The sequence below is a fragment of the Rhyacophila brunnea genome, unplaced genomic scaffold (genome assembly GCF_057557595.1).
Source record: "Rhyacophila brunnea isolate RB1 unplaced genomic scaffold, BYU_Rbru_1.0 scaffold_10, whole genome shotgun sequence".
Lineage (NCBI taxonomy): Eukaryota > Metazoa > Arthropoda > Insecta > Trichoptera > Rhyacophilidae > Rhyacophila > Rhyacophila brunnea.
The window spans coordinates 32,838,490-32,854,904 of record NW_028232752.1 but is presented as its reverse complement, the minus strand read 5'-3'; the positions used below and the strand labels follow the sequence as shown (position 1 = coordinate 32,854,904).

The window sequence follows — 16,415 nt, the reverse complement described above, 5'->3', positions numbered from 1 at the left end:
TTTAAAAGCGGGTGATTCAGCTACTGCGAGTTGATGATTACACACAAAACTTTCCATTCGCTGAGAAGCCACAAGCCAGTGACTATTTTGACAGAACGTAGTTCGTTTTTTTACCGGGAGGTTGGTACTGCGCTCTACTGCGCAGATGCAGTAGGCCCACACGCCGGTGTGTAGCGTGTAAAGTTGACCGGCTTTCAACTTTTCTCGCTAGAGTGTTTACAACCTTGCTTGTAAGCTTGATCGATGATTACACTGGGCGACTTTACAGGCAGATTATAAATTCGCCAACAAACAGCTCGTAAAGAAGCTCAATGTAATTGAGGCTTAAGAATGCGGCGTTGCTGCTATTAAATTTTGGCGCCAAACAAGCACAGCGTTGCTGGTTTATTATTATTTATTTTCGTAATCAACCCTTACTATTTGTCGGCTTGGTACCGATTTGGTCTCCAGATTCACAGAGACATCCCCAAACGGGGACCATTTGGGAGTGTAACAGTACCTACCTAGTAGGTATACAATGCAGTACCTATATTTTGACATATTGTTATATTATATTATGACAACATGTAATAATAATAATATATTAAAGTAAATATACCAGTCAATACTTGATAATACGGTGTTTCCATCGAAAGTATTGATTTTAATATAACTGAAACATTCATTCAAACATCCCTATCAAAGTTGCCAGCTTTATAAATTATTGGCACCCTGCTACTCTCTTCAAAAAATAAATATAGGTATTTTCATCGTATCATTTAGAAACATTTTTAGGTTTCTATTTTTTTCAATGCAAAAATATTGAATATTTATAACTGTGCATTGCCCCTGCAAGTGGGAGGCTGACAGGGCTCTAGCCTGGGGCCCGGCGAGGCCAGTCGACCAGATAAGTGAGATAAACACACAACACAAATTTGCTTTAATAGTAAAAAAAGTTTTATATTATTTATTTATATTACTATTGTCCTTCAATAATGTTATTACTTAAAATTATATGGTTGTACGATAAAAAAAGTTAATTGTACTTATATCGACAATTTCTTAATTCAAATGGATGTATTAAGATGATATTACAACAAAAAACACTAAATATACACATTAATTTTACCGCGTACACTCAAACCGAAGGAGAGGGGAGGTGGGTATATTTCGGAATTATTTATATCTTCAAGAGAATCACCAAAACCAACCACCAGGACAGTTATAGGGAATTGAATATGGTCAGTACTGTTGGAAGCAGCGGTACAAGAACCACCAGGCAGTGTCCGCTCAGTGGTGGCTTCCTTAAACTGTAAATATACCCAATAGATGATATTTCAAAGAGAGGTAACTGGCGTAGTGAGTCGACATTTCACGACAACTACCAGAAAACGATGGATACACCACCATCAGAAGGGGAAAAGACCCCATTAACTTCTCTATTCAACCATATACATGGAAAGTCACGATGGTCTATACCTCGTCAATGAATCATTGTCACATACAGGAATTTGGCATACCCAACACCAGGTGATAACAAACAGATATCTCAAGGACTTCAAGTCAAATTCGAATAATGAAAGGAGTTTTACCTAACAATAAAACTCTTATTATTCATGTTGACTTTGAAGTCCAGGTAACTTCTACCTGGTTCCTTGAGTCATATCATAATGAAGACAAAGTGATGCCAAACTTTATACATAAAAAACAGACGCGCGGGTATGACCAGTAAATGAAAACGGAGGAATGACCAACGCTAAGAAAAAGGAAAATAAATTAGTAGAATATAACCTCACGCGAAGAAGAAAGAGCAAACCCTATCTCAAGGACTTCAAAGTCAAATTCGAATAATTATTAATTTTCACTATAAAATTAATTTGAAGTGACAAGAGGTAGATAATAAAAAACGATTTTCTTTCGGTAATTTTGTAAAACAGGTTTAATAATGAAAATGGAGAATAATAAACATTATTTTAAAACTAGGTACTTATATTTTATAAACTTTAACATATACATAATAATAATACATATTAAAACCTTTTACCCGGAGCGGAGCTGGAGCACGTATTCGAATAGCGACTCAATAAAGGGTCCGCTCCACGCTTTGCCAAGCCATGCGCGTATGCCGAGAGCGAAAAGGGTAGAGCCAAGCCGCTGAGAAGGCTACCAATCCTCAATCACATCTCTACGAAGAAATCTCGTACCTATTCCAAAATATGATTTTATTTTTAAAATTAATATTGAAATCTAGGTACAGACACATTTCCAAATTTATACCACATTTTTTAATACCTGCCTATTTAGGTTTTATTTACGTAACATCATATTCATGATGATAATTTTAGTGACCTATTTTCACTAAATAGTTTTATTTCAATTGAATTTTGGTTTATTCAGAGTGAAAACTCTTTGAAATAAATTGAAAAAGCAAGCATAGACTAAGAAATCATTTGAAAATGCTGACCATAGACAAAATGCTGACCAAGCGGTTGCGTTACAGAAACAGAAACAGACGGTTTTTTTTGAAATGGCAATGACGCTAGTGTTCTGATTTGAACTTCCTTTTTGTTCGAAATGTCCACTTCGTTTTCAACCGTTTTTTGATATAGGACTCCTTACACACGACATGGATTATTTATTAATTATTTTCAATGATTAACCGTGTTTCAATATTTTTTGAATGCATAGTTGTATCTCATCCCTAAATACGCGTTCAAACCCTCGTTGACAATATAGTATGTGAGTGAGCTCGTAGCTGTCAGCTTTCTAAAGTGGTATTCCAGAATGGATATTGTGATAAGTAAAGAAAATATCCAGCCTCTGAGAGGCGGTCGAAATGTTTCACAGCTCAGCGCAGCTCTCCAAGCACAATCCGACATTGATGCCCAAAAACAATTGATTCTACAGAGAGAGTGAGTACAAAATATAGCCCAATCGACATTGTAATGGAAGGGTGGTGCTTCAATGTTATGATCGTTTATTGATTGTTATTGTATGTTTTCGTCCAATATTGACGTTTTATTGGCCGTGGCTAGGTTCTAAACTTACTCAATATCGCCTTAAAACGAATTGCGGTTATTTTTGATCTCACATTATCCGCATATGACATTTTGTCATTTTAACTGACACATGCTGTCATCGACAGTTTTTTCCTATTGTATTTGTTTATTATGCATTTCTTTGATTGTTATAAGCTTTTATTTTAAAACCTCCGTTGGAATATGTGCTTGGGCATCTCATTCACTATATTTTTTTTGTAAAAATGATTTCAGGGAACATGAAAGTATTATACAGAACTATGATGGACCTGATCCTCTGGATCCGTGGTTCAATTACATCCAATGGGTTGAGCAATGCTTTCCCAAACACGGGCACGAAGGGCAAATCGACAAGCTGATAAAGGATTGCTTGTCGAAGTTTGAAAATGATGAAAGATATATACAAGATAGACGACTTCTTAGATTATGGATTAAATATGTACGTAAACTATTTCAAATCACATTTTGCCAATATTTTAAAACGAAATTTGGTTTAGAGTGACCTCTGAACCAAATTTTTTGAAACCGTCACTGGAATTCTTATTCAAATGCTTGTAAAGGTACAGGCAGATTAATTATAAGACAGGATTGTTAGGATTGGTGACTTATACCATTGTTTACACGTGCACAGTAAGAAAATGTATGAGGAAACATGTAAGTATTTTTTTTATTTTTTTTTTTAGAATTATTAATAACCATGTCCTTGCTTTTTCGTACAAGGTGGTTGTTAGTAATTTTGAACAATCACAAACACCCAGGCTTTGAGAAAAACACATAAATGTTTTTGTCATGACCGGGAATCGAACCCAGAACTCTCGGGTGGAAGGCCAGCGCCTTAGCCACTGCACCACAAGAGCCGCCTAACATGTAAGTATTATCCTGCAGTTGGCAAGATTGCGTGCATGAATCAAACAAGTTTGTAAAAGCGCCTGTACACATGCATGGAATTACTGTCCGCAATAGTGCTTATTTTAAACTAGCATGACATTAACTGTTTACATGTAAAAGTGCTGACTGTCTTTCCAACCTCATTCTTCAAGAGTAAGCGAGACACGAGGTTGTCATTTTATACTACCATCTGATAGGTCGTATTGAAAATCGGTTAAGCTCAAATTGAGTAGTTCTTTTTTTTTTTTTACCAGCATGTTCGCCCCTATCGCTCTACTGCGCAGGCGCAGATCGAAAATAATCTTACTTACTGCTGAAATTTGAACCTTCCAAACTTGTTTCGATTCATGCAGGCAATCTTGCAAACTGCAGGGTAATACATGTTTCCCCATACATTTTCTTACTGTGCACAGTGAATCTATGCATGTGTAAACGGGGTATTACTCTTGAAGAATTAGATTAGAGAGACAGTCAGCACTTTTACGTGTATACAGTTATTGTCATGATAGTTTAAAATGAGCACTATTGCTGACAGTAATTCCATGCACGTGACGTGTACAGGCGCTATTATAGTTAATAATCAGTGACAAAACCATTTCTTGTTTGTTTTACGAAAGCAATTTGAGAGGAACAGATTTAATAACTCGTTGCGATAATCTGTTGATATTTTTGTTTGCGATGTATTGTGGATTTTTTCTTAATTTTATTGAAGCAATGCAAAGTCAAGTCGGCTATACGTCATTCTCATGTGATATACCTATTAACTTTCTTAATTATATTGACCAGTGTTAACTCAAAGTAGAGTATTTTGAATACCTTTTGTTTAATAAAAATACTGCATAATATGTACTTATATATCAATGGTTTAGTGCACAGATATTGTACCTATGTCTAGTTTAGTATGTTTTGAGAAAATCGAAATTTAAAATTTGAGATGCATGAGAAATGGACATATCGTGTTTTTGAATGATACAGTATCTTCTAAAATACCCTATTTAGACGTACAATATTTTTACAGCATAAAGATATGATGCAGACGAACATTTTGAGTATGTTAACTCAATTTCGACAAAAACTGGACATACAATATCTGTGCACTAAACCATTGATATAATATGCGGACATGTTTTATTGTGACCAATCAATTACTTATTTGTCTGTTGAGGCCTCTAGAAACCGATTTCTATAAGCTGGCATATACGTCGATAACGGTTCTTTTATGAACTAGTGTAACTAAATTCCCCCCGCTTCAGCATCTTAACACTGCATTACGCCGCCAACTCCATCGTCAATGCGACGCGATGACGTGTACGCCAGCTTATAGAAATCGGAGTCTACAATACCTGAAGAGAACTGACGCATGAGTGCAATAGTAAGTTTTCAGAAGCACTTAAGTGACATCGGTGTAACATAGGGACAAAAAAAGTTATTCCGGAAGAAGAATAGATTTATTGTTGTTTTTACAACTGTCCCATTTTATCATTATCTTGAATATGTTCATCCCAATTTGTCCAGATAATTGACTTCTTCTGTCACGTTTATAGTAGTATGTAATCATGTCAATATGCACAGAAAATGGGTGTATATAATTATTCATGCTCTGAGGGCTTCTGTTTGTTCAACTTGTATGGTTTTTGTTTAGATTGACTACTCGCCGAATCCCTTGGAAGGATATCAGCTGCTATACAATAGAGGAATCGGCACGATCTGTTCCGAACTTTATAGAGCTTGGGCGTGCTATTGTGAAGAGGCGAGCGATTACAAGAAGGCCGACCAAGTATACAATATGGGATTGAGGGCTAAAGCCCAGCCCAGTGATGAGCTCATAGAGGCCCACAAGTAAGTTGAATATAAGTCTTAGCTAGTGTGAATATTGTGTTTGTTATGTGAACGATTAGGTAGGAAAAAATAAAATTTTATTAACACTTTGTTAGAGATAAGTGTAAGTAAACAAATTATATGCCACCATAAGGGAGCTAAAAATATTACACAAACTCGTGAATATGATCAAATTAAGCATGTCAAGGATTGAATCAAGTGTGGGGGTCCAAAATAGTTTATCATCGCCACTACTTACAACCGACGGTCTTAGACAGGAGGACGCACTTGCTTCCCTTCTATTTAACGTGACCCTTGAAAAAATTATCAGTCATGCAATATTGGAAGCCAATGGCATAATATAAAGCCGACGTTATTGATGTCATTGCCCGGTCCCCAAAAGCCCTTGAAACAGGCATTTATTTCCATAAAGTCAGTTGCTGCAAACATGGGATTCCGGATAAACGAAAATAAAACAAAATACATGCTAGTTCTCCAGATGATACAGATAACACCTTTATCATTGGCAGGCTTTTGAAACTGTCGATTTATTTGTTTATCAAGGATCCCTTGTCACAAACACTAAGTATAAGCAACGAAATAAATCGCCGGATGACCCTCGCCAACAGGTGCTATTTGGTCTCCAAAGGCTTCTTAAGAACAAGACACTCAAAGAAAACCAAAATAACCTTATATAAAACTCCTGGGCCCAGTATTAACGTATGGATCAGAATGCTGGGCGGCAAATAGAATGAGAGAAATATGGATATCTTTGAGAGGCAGAGTTTTGAGATGAATCTTGGGACTGTTCAAGAAAGTGTCATTTGGACATCGAGGTATTATGATGACCTGTAGATGTCTCTCAATGTCTTCCCCAGCAGAGCCATGAGCTGAGCAGTCTGTTGTTCTGCTGCTTTGTGGATTATGAGAAGGCTTTCGACAGTCTGCACCGTCCCTCTCTCTGGAGGATACTGGGAGTATACGGGATCCCTCTCAAGATCATTGTCATTATCAAATGCTTGCATGAGAATCGCGAGTGCTGTATCAGAATTGGTGACACTATCAAGGAATGATTCGGGGGTCACGACCGGAGTTAGACAGGGTTGTGTCTGTGCTCCGTTTCTCTTCATCATTTTCTTTGGCTTCATACTAAGGAAGTCAATACCACCTGACCGAGGCATATCTGTTACTCCCATGGTGAAGCTATGCGACCTGCAATACGCCGATGATGCTGTCCTATTTGATGACTCAATCGAGGGCATTCAAGAGACAAACAACAGGTTGCATGACAATTCATTTTGCATTGGTTTGTAAATAAACGAGAAGAACGTTTTGTGTAATAGCACCTGTCCTGATCCAGATTTCCCTCTGATTAGCGACTGGCAAAACATTGAGAGCGTCGACAGCTTCAAATACCTGGGGGTACACATCACGGGAGATGGCATTTTGCAGAAAGAGCTCGCTATCTGAATGGGAATGACTGGAGCAACATTCAACTCCATGCGGAGTGTCTGGGACTAATGATTGTACTTGGTCAAAACCAAATGCCGCCTATTCGACGGTTGCATTCTGACAGTGCTGCTTTACGGTAGCGAATCATGGCACCGTGCAAAGGCTCGAGTGTAACTGTATGTTAGCTTCGAAAACAGATGTTTGCGACGGATACTGGGTGTGCGGTGGTATAACTTTAGAAGTAATGAGGAGATAAGAGAATGTACCAAGCAGCCTCTCATCACGTTGAGTGTGAAGAGGCTGCTTCAACTTCAACCTGTCTTGTCTGTTCTTCAAGGCAACCAGATTCCGGCATCCAGGAAGGCTGCTAAATACTATCTATAGAGTCTACTGGTTTGACCTGGAATGATGCAAAAAGACTGGTGAGCGATAGGGATTTTTGGAAGCGCCGCGTGGTGTCCATATGCTCCAACTAAGGGGCGGATGTGACCGAAATAGAAGAAGTACACACTGTATAGTGGCGAAAAGATCACGTGGCATTTGAAAATGCAGACTGCGCTGGGTCGTCGTTTTATGGTCCACATGACCTAAACAGCACACAAACCTTATCGCTACAATATATGTACCTCAATTAAATTTTATTGCGTGTTGCTCTACTGCCACTGATTTGTAGTATCTATTCAGGAGAAACCAGTCCATGAGTTGTAGTAGCCACTAGAGGTGGGAAAACTAGTCGATTTTGAAGACTAAGTATACTTACTACCAGTATAAAAAAATACTTAGTATCGAAACCTGTTCCAAAATAGTTACTAGTATTGGAATACTATATAGAGCGTTTGGACGATAATCGGGAGTAGACTTATTGGACGATATCGTCCAATAAGTCTACTCCCTATTCTCTACAAGACGTTCACAAAAATTCTCTCAAACCATCTGCAAAATGTACTAGACGAGAACCAACCGAGAGAACAAGCCGGATTTAGAGGAGGATACAGCACTATGGACCATATCCAAGTCGTAAGAGAAATCATAGAGCGGTGCCAAGAATACAAACTGCCACTATGCATGGGTTTTATAGACTATGAGAAGGCGTTTGATTCGATAAAGAAATGTTCAATATTCGACGCACTCAGAAAACAAGGAATCCCTGGGCGATATAGAAATATTTTCAATAATATATACAGTAGCGCAACAGAATCTGTAAATCTCCATAAACCATCGCGCAGATTTCCTATCAGCAAAGGAGTCCGCTGAACTAGAGGCCGCTGGATCGATGAAATGATAAAGTTCTGTGGAAGTATGTGGCAACGCAATGCACAGGACCGAGAGAAGGGGAAGCAACTTGAAGAGGCCTTCATCCAGCAGTGGATAGATTCAGGCTGATGATGATGATATAGAGCGTTTGGCGTGTGTATACGACATAAGTTTCATACTCAACTGGAACTAAAACTAACTCCATATTAGTATTTGAAATATTATCGACTTCAATAGAATCGCTAAAAATATACTGAGCTGGGCTTTTTGAAATGTCCCATTTATTATAAAATTTTAAACACATTTTAAATTTATGAGTTGTTTTTATGTTAGGTTATAAAATATAATATTCTTGAATGAATATACTATTATTTTTTATTTCAAACATGTTTTGAGCTGTATATCATAATAAGCCTGTATAGTAGATAAATACCTCTTACTTTTAGCGGAAGCCATCTTATTCTATATAAGTACATTAGGTATCTTTAGCAATTTATACACTGTATGAATAATGATTATTATGAAACTGCACTTTGTGAAATATTATTAAGATTTATTAGCTCATCACTAGAATTCATATTATAAATAACCGACATCCTTTCGCATTTAGTCAATACACAGTATAATGAAATATTAATTTTCCCGAAATGCGGTAGGTAGCAAAACTATTTTTATCTTCACTGATTTAAATTGGAGTACACATAAATCAAAATATCTTACCGACATTGTATTTCTTACCGATTTTAAATTTATAAAATAATGAATTCTATTGTTTTTAGTTTTACAGGCATTTTACATACGAGATTGCTAAATATGATACTAAACATAATTTGACCATGAACAGTAAGCTACGGTGTCTATAATAACAAACCATAATTCAAATCTGTAATTGCTCTCTACTCAGACCAATATGATGTCATTTTACCCGGTCGGCGCATGATATTCTGGAACTTACGCATGGCGAAAACTATTAGCACGGTTTAAGTTGTTTTATAATGGCTTTAGTTCATACTAAGCTTCGGGTTAATTTTAAGTAAACTAAATATATTCCCCGGGCGCAAATGATTTCAGTGAGGATGACGTATACGGTGCATAGTGACTGTATTATCGCCTATTGACAATATAGGCACATCGGTTTATGGTTTGCATTACAATAAGTGAGCGATAATATTAAAAACCTATGGAAAAAAAATATGATTTACAATCTTGAACGATGTTTCATAGCAATGCAAGCAGTGCAGTGCACTTGTATGATGTTAGACCAGCCGCCGCTGGTCACCATATTCTCCGAGGGAATATTTGGTCCAATAATTACACAAAATTTATCACCTATTGTTTAAACATAAGCGAGTCGCGGCGTCCGCGGCGATGATGTAATACGTAGTAACAGTACCAACTAGCTAGCGGACGGCGAGATCTCATAGCATGCGTTGAACTTCTTAGTATTTTGTAACAAGTATATTAGGCCACACGTACTGAGTATGGGTAGTATATGAAGAAACTTGAGTACGCAAACTGGTGACAGTATTTCTAACTCACCTCTAGTAGCCACCAACAATTTTATTATTATCCAATTACATGGTGCTAATATGTAATAAATGTAATTTTTTCAAACTTTGTATTGAAACCTAATTCTTTGTAGCATGTAATTATACTCTCTGTCGAAGGCTTGTCAATATTTGGGCAGCCTAATCATGTAAATAAAATCTGCGCATTTTAGTTTGTTTTTTCAGGTGTTTTATATTTCAAGATCATGTAATTTTTACTTCATTATTATTAGCTTATCATTTATTTTACACATTGTGTGAAAAATCCTACATAGAATATCATTGATAAAAATATTCATCGATTGTTGTAGGTAATATCGTCTCTAGACCCTTAAGGTGCTCAACCTACCCAGAGACAACTAGTGGAAAAAATACAAAGCTTGCAATTTGAGTAAATTTATTGATAATTTACATTTTTGATAATTAATTTAAAGAAACATTATAAAATGTGAATTCATTAAAGGATCCCACCTTATTATTAACGCGTAGGTTACGTTTATCATTAAAATTGAGTTGATTAAGTTTCCTCTTATGCAGCAAAAATATTTTTGTATAATAAATCATTTGCATGGAAAACGAAAATGTGTATAATTTGCAATTCTCTTTATTTATATCAAATCGAGCTTCAATATTATGACCATACCATAATGAGTTTTCCAGTACATAGGTACTGTAACCTTCTGACTTAGGGTTAGGCAGAGAGACACGGTGTGGCATTTCAATGTAAGCCGGCTCTCATATCAAAACTCGTCTCGTTCGCCGCGACCGAGTTCCGAGACGCGCGAAACATTGTTGCGTGTGATGAACGCGCACATCACTAGTGACACTCGTGTCTCGAAACGTCAAAATAATATACTCTGGCCAGAGCCATTACGCAAATATGTCATCAAACACTGAAACAGTGATTATTATTTATTGGTACCGCAGAAATTTAAGTAGAAGGCGAAAATATTGGATTCATCCGTCAATTAGGCATACAGTATAACCTCGTTTTTACGTGCCCGGAATTCACGTTTTCCCGGCAATTGTGTGTAATTTTTTCAGTCCCGATGTAGTCCCGTTTTTCTTTCGCGCGATTTATGTCGGAAATATTCAAAATATGCGAGTTACGCGCGCTTGATAATGATTGGGTCGTGACATTCGAACAGCGTAAGGTGACAATTACATAACAAAAATGCAACAAACTAATATACATGATTTTTTTAATAAAAAATAAAAAAAAATTCAATAAAAATTTAAATTGAATATTGTTTTTTAATAAAACGTTATTTTTTTAGAAACATAAAATTTAAATGTTCTTTTTTTCAGTATCCCTTACATTTTCCCTCCAATTAGGTTTTTTTTTTCAGTCCCTTAAAAAACGTAAAATAGGGGTTATACTGTATTGTTGTTTTAATTTAATAAAATGCATTTTTTTTATAGTACTTATTCCACTTTTAATTAATATATTAGGACCGGTTTCGTCCGCCTCAGTGGGACATTTCCAGTTGTACTTCCAGTTGAAAATGTCCCACTGAGGCGGACGAAACCGGTCCTAATATATTAATTAAAAGTGGAATAAGTACCATAAAAAAATTGCGTTTTATTAAATAAAAACAACAATACAATGCAGTTCCACCATGAATTGACAGTTAACAAAATAAAAGAAAAAAAGTTATACTGTATATCAATGCACAGTGCATCATTTATCGCAGCAGAACGGCCACCGGTGAGCAGTGACGTTTAGATACGAATAGCAAAAATGGCCGAATCGAGCGCTTTGCGGAAGCGCGGGGTCGGCCTTATCGGCGTCTAACATGTTCGTGGAGTCACTCCTCGATCTGTCGCTTTGCAACATAAATGTTTTTTAGTCGCATTCGACTAATCTGCGAAGCTCCATTTGACAACGTTTGTCACATCGACGAATTCGACATGCGGCGCATGAGGCGAGTTGTAGTGTAAAGTTGCCATGTCACAATTTATGTAAATATTTTACATTCAAACACTATCTATACGATTTAATAAACGTACTCCATAACCGGGAATATTCCATAATTTGGACAAGACAGAATGTGAGATGCGTTAAGGCAATACTAAACAATTAGAACATTAGCCCCATCTACTTCCTGCACACAGAGGAATAAATCACATCTTAAGCAGTTCCACTATTCACAATTATACATTAATTTAGAATACAGAAAGGGGGAGATCGCCTAGCCCCCGAAGAAAAAAAAATAGCAACATTATCACATGATTACATTGTACTTCACGAACATGTTACTGTCTGGAGGAGGAATGTCTACCTTCCTCAATGAACAGGTTAAGCGGACTGCTGCCATCTTGTTTTTCTTTTATCAAAATTGGACTAGCGGCACCCATACAGATTTAAATGATGGCTTTTTTACCAATGATAACCTGCAAAATATATGTAATTTAAAATAAATAATTGGGACATGTTTACTAATGTATTATTTTGGTAACAATACTTTTTCTGAATATGAAGGGGATTTCTCACAAATCCTGATTATTTTTATAGCAACTTCCAAATGTGGTACGCGCAACGTTTACTCCACGATGACTCGCCCACTAAGCGGAAAGCAGCCTCAGCATTAGCTGAAACCCGCCTTGCTCTGACATCACTTAGAACTGTGAAGCGGAGAAATATTGCGACCGTACCTTCTCAACGAACGGGAGACAATATTCAGAGCTTCAACCCCGGGGTGGTTCGCCAGCATCAAGGCGCAGCTGGTCAGCAACCTCGTAGCAATGTTATGGTGGATATATATCAGGTAATCTACGTCTTAACGATATTAAGCAATCTTCCTCTCATAATATCATGTCTTATTTAGCTGTGTAGTGATAACTTATAAAATTCTTAATACTGCCCCCGCCTAAATCCAGCAGTTTTAACTGTGATGTTTGTAAATCACGATGGCAGCACAATATAACATAAAATAACACGTATCTACTGGTGGAAATCCAATTGTGATGTTTGTTGATAATACTACTTTAATATTGGATGCCCGGATGGCTTTGTCAACGAATATAGAGTTGCAGGTGTGATGAAGACGTACTTATTATTTTAAGAAGAATTTCCCCACCTAAAACAGTGGCACACTACTGACCTAGAACCTTGTAATACTCTCATTTGCATAAATATGTTTGTCTTAATTTCAGGGTAATCCTGGGCCTTCGTCAATCGCTGGTAGCTATATGGCACAGCATGAGGAGGCAGCCGCTGCCACACCCCTTCAATCTCTCGTGCAGTCTTGCACAGCCGAAGAGAACGAAAGAGAAGTGGGAATGTGGACCAATTCCACTAGCAAAACAGCTAAGCTAGGCACAGCCAGAAAGCTACCGATGGCGCCTTTGGCGTTTACATGTATGCTGTTTTAACAATTATATATTAGTAACATATTATGTTGTATTTATAACATACTCATTATTTCTACCTTCAATGCACCATCGTTCACATTCGACTCGATACTTTATAATTCCAAAATGGAAATGTGACCATAATAAAACATTGGAAACACTGCATCGGTATATTTCTAATAATTGATGAATGAACTTACTATTTCCACCAGTTTCTTATTTTCTTGAGTGTGAATACTATAAATAGTGGAACCATTATAATATCTTGGCTATGATTTTATGGCACTGTATACGGCTCTCAAGTCTAGCGAAGGTAGCCATAAAAATACACCTGAAAGTGCAGGGGAAAATATAGTTCTGCTGTTCTCCGCTAATCACATTCGATATAGTGGTACGGCTATAATTCGCTGTTTCTAATCTATAATGACGTTTATCCGGCTGCAATATTTTGACAGTTGAGTTTTTGACTCTATGGATTAAGTCTTATCTGTATGCATGGAATGAATGAAACTTTGTTGGGATTATAATATAATTATAATTCTATTTTTTATAATATGCAATTTTTTTAATGTGATCATTTTATTGTATCTTGTCTTGAGTTTAAAAATAATTGTATTTTAATACCAATAACATTTTGTGTTACAGTGTATGAAGACGATGCGTTAATTTTAGCCAACAACCATCTATCGTATTGTGTTGAGGACTTTTCTGACTTCCAAGTCCCGATGTGCGTTCCCGATCCACCAGATGTAACAAAAATTCCTATGTACAATAAAAAAGAGGTAAAACCTTCACTTAAATCTTTCGGTGTAAAAGTTTCATTAATAACGTCTTACCAGTACATATATCTCATCAGTTGTAGTGCCAATATTATGAACTAGTCACTCATTCCGATGTCGGCATAAGTAATTTTCGCTTTCAAACATCGACACCTCCAAATAATGATATTTCATGTTTTATATTAGGCAACATACATTTTTTTTTTACATTTTGTATTTCTAATGCGACAAACTTAATAATAGTGCATTACTTGTGGTAGTGTTCTTATTTAATATTTCCAAGTAGTCAATTTCCATCAAGCAGTTTCATTAGAGGTTTAAAGTTTTACAAGTTTAAAAGATAGAAGTGTTTACGGATTGTTATTTTACATTTCAGGTCTATAAAGAAACGGATAAAGGAACTCCTTTCCAACCAACATTGGAATTTAGCTTGGAAGAAATCAAAGCTCGTAAATATATTGCCACTTATAAATCGTCTGCTGTTTATAAACAGAGGCAAAAAGCTGTCACGGAACCTTTCAATCCTTCCCATAAACCCCACAATATTGTGCAAAAGTCACCTAACTGCGCCTTGACCTCGGAAAATCCTCACAACAATTACCAATACGTTCCTTTGGCAATGGTCCAAAATGTTCAATCTCCCGGAGAGCCTAAAGTCCTCGTCAATATGGACTCCAATTGCCAGTTCAGCGAACTCTCCGCAGTGCCTGTCAGCTCCGAATTCAATCTTGAAAATGTCATCGCCCAGTCTAACTCCATTCTTAACGCCGAAGACGCCCACACCAGTGTAGTCTTGGAGCAAAATGAAGGTTATACCGTGGAGTATATAGACATGAGTAAACCGCAGCAATTTGACAATATCAAAGATGAAAACATGCAAGTAAACAATGCTCAAGCACCTCTCAGTTATGGTTCCGGTATTGAGGATCAGTACGCGAACAGCGCCCCCAAGAAAAGTTTGGTGGCTGATTTTAACAGGAGTCTCATGGCCAATGTGCACGGCGATTCCATGACTGTCCACACAAGGGAGGCTATCAGGGAATTGAATCTATTTGCTGGAGATGGTAAGAATCCGTGTCTTGTACGCAATAATTTTTTTCTGATTTCTAAAAACTGTGTGACCTACATTTTTGGTTGATGTAGTATAACGCTGTGGTTTTAAATCTTTACATGAGGCTCTTGGTGTATAAAAATCCTTATATGGGGCATAAATATTTATATTGTCCGAATACAGCCAACAAAGTGTATAAATCAATCATGCTATAATGTGATATAACATTCTTTAATAAGCTCGTGACACACTCTGGGAATTGCCCTGGGGCGACAGGTGGCACACTTTGAATACCACTGGTATAACCAATATGTATGGGGTTTCATACCAAATTCAAAAATTGCGGTATCAGCAAATAAATATGGTGTAGTTATTTAACTAGAGACTGACAAGTTTAACATAAAGCTCCGCGGCAACGCGTCAGCTACGCCAGGGAGCCTCCTCACGTTAAACTTGTTGGTCTCTACAGAGTAACATTTTCGAATGAACGAGACACCTTTTTTTTGTTTTACAGATTCTGTTGCCGTTACCCCATTTGTTCGTCAAACTCAGCCGATCAAGTTTGAAATCTGTGAAGAAAATACCATGACGATGGCAGCTCACAACCACAACGCTGGAAGAAGTAGAGATTCCATGTACAAGTCCAATGGGCCCAAGGACAGCCAACTTGACCAAGAAAATATTCAGCAGCACATTGACTATGGCCACTACATGCAACAGGGGAATAATATGCCTGTGAGTTTTTGAAGATTTTTTATAAGTTAGCTAAATCGGAGATGCTGTCCCTGTCTTTCGATGTAATATGTAACATTATCCATCTTGCTTATCCACATGTCTCCGGATAGCACTTAAAATAATCAATAAAAGCCATTCAAATTAAGACACTGATGCTTGTTAAACGTCTAATCATACCGAAAAATGAAAAAAAAATGTTAGGAAACCTCTTCACGTGGCAGGCAAGATCCACACTGGATTGTAGCCGATTAAAAAAAAAACGCTATCTTTGTGCAGGGACAAATATTATTATTAGAATGTTTTCTTTTTTGAGTGCAAGCATGGACTGTAATTTTACTACATATTACAATTAGGTACAATTAAATATGTGAAAAAATTTGATACAGAATGACATGGGAGAATATGGGAGAGGAGTCTTGCGAATTTCTCCGCAAGAGTATATAGTTCCAGAATACATATCATGTATATCGTAATAGATTTTTGGGTTTCCACCGCGACCATTATCAATCTTTACCATCAT

At 36.9% G+C, this 16,415-nt stretch overlaps 1 protein-coding gene across 1 annotated transcript in view; it reads left to right on the top strand.

Annotated features, from left to right (window-relative positions):
• Positions 1-2,523: 2,523 nt before the first annotated feature.
• LOC147079099 (uncharacterized) overlaps positions 2,524-16,415 on the top strand; it is a 28,806-nt gene continuing 14,914 nt past the window's right edge. The window contains exons 1-8 of the mRNA XM_085953394.1: positions 2,524-2,891; positions 3,252-3,456; positions 5,548-5,744; positions 12,492-12,744; positions 13,133-13,337; positions 13,976-14,112; positions 14,486-15,173; positions 15,675-15,895. Coding sequence (XP_085809520.1) covers positions 2,764-2,891; positions 3,252-3,456; positions 5,548-5,744; positions 12,492-12,744; positions 13,133-13,337; positions 13,976-14,112; positions 14,486-15,173; positions 15,675-15,895 — 2,034 coding nt within the window. The 5' untranslated portion in view covers positions 2,524-2,763. The remainder of the gene's footprint in view (positions 2,892-3,251; positions 3,457-5,547; positions 5,745-12,491; positions 12,745-13,132; positions 13,338-13,975; positions 14,113-14,485; positions 15,174-15,674; positions 15,896-16,415) is intronic.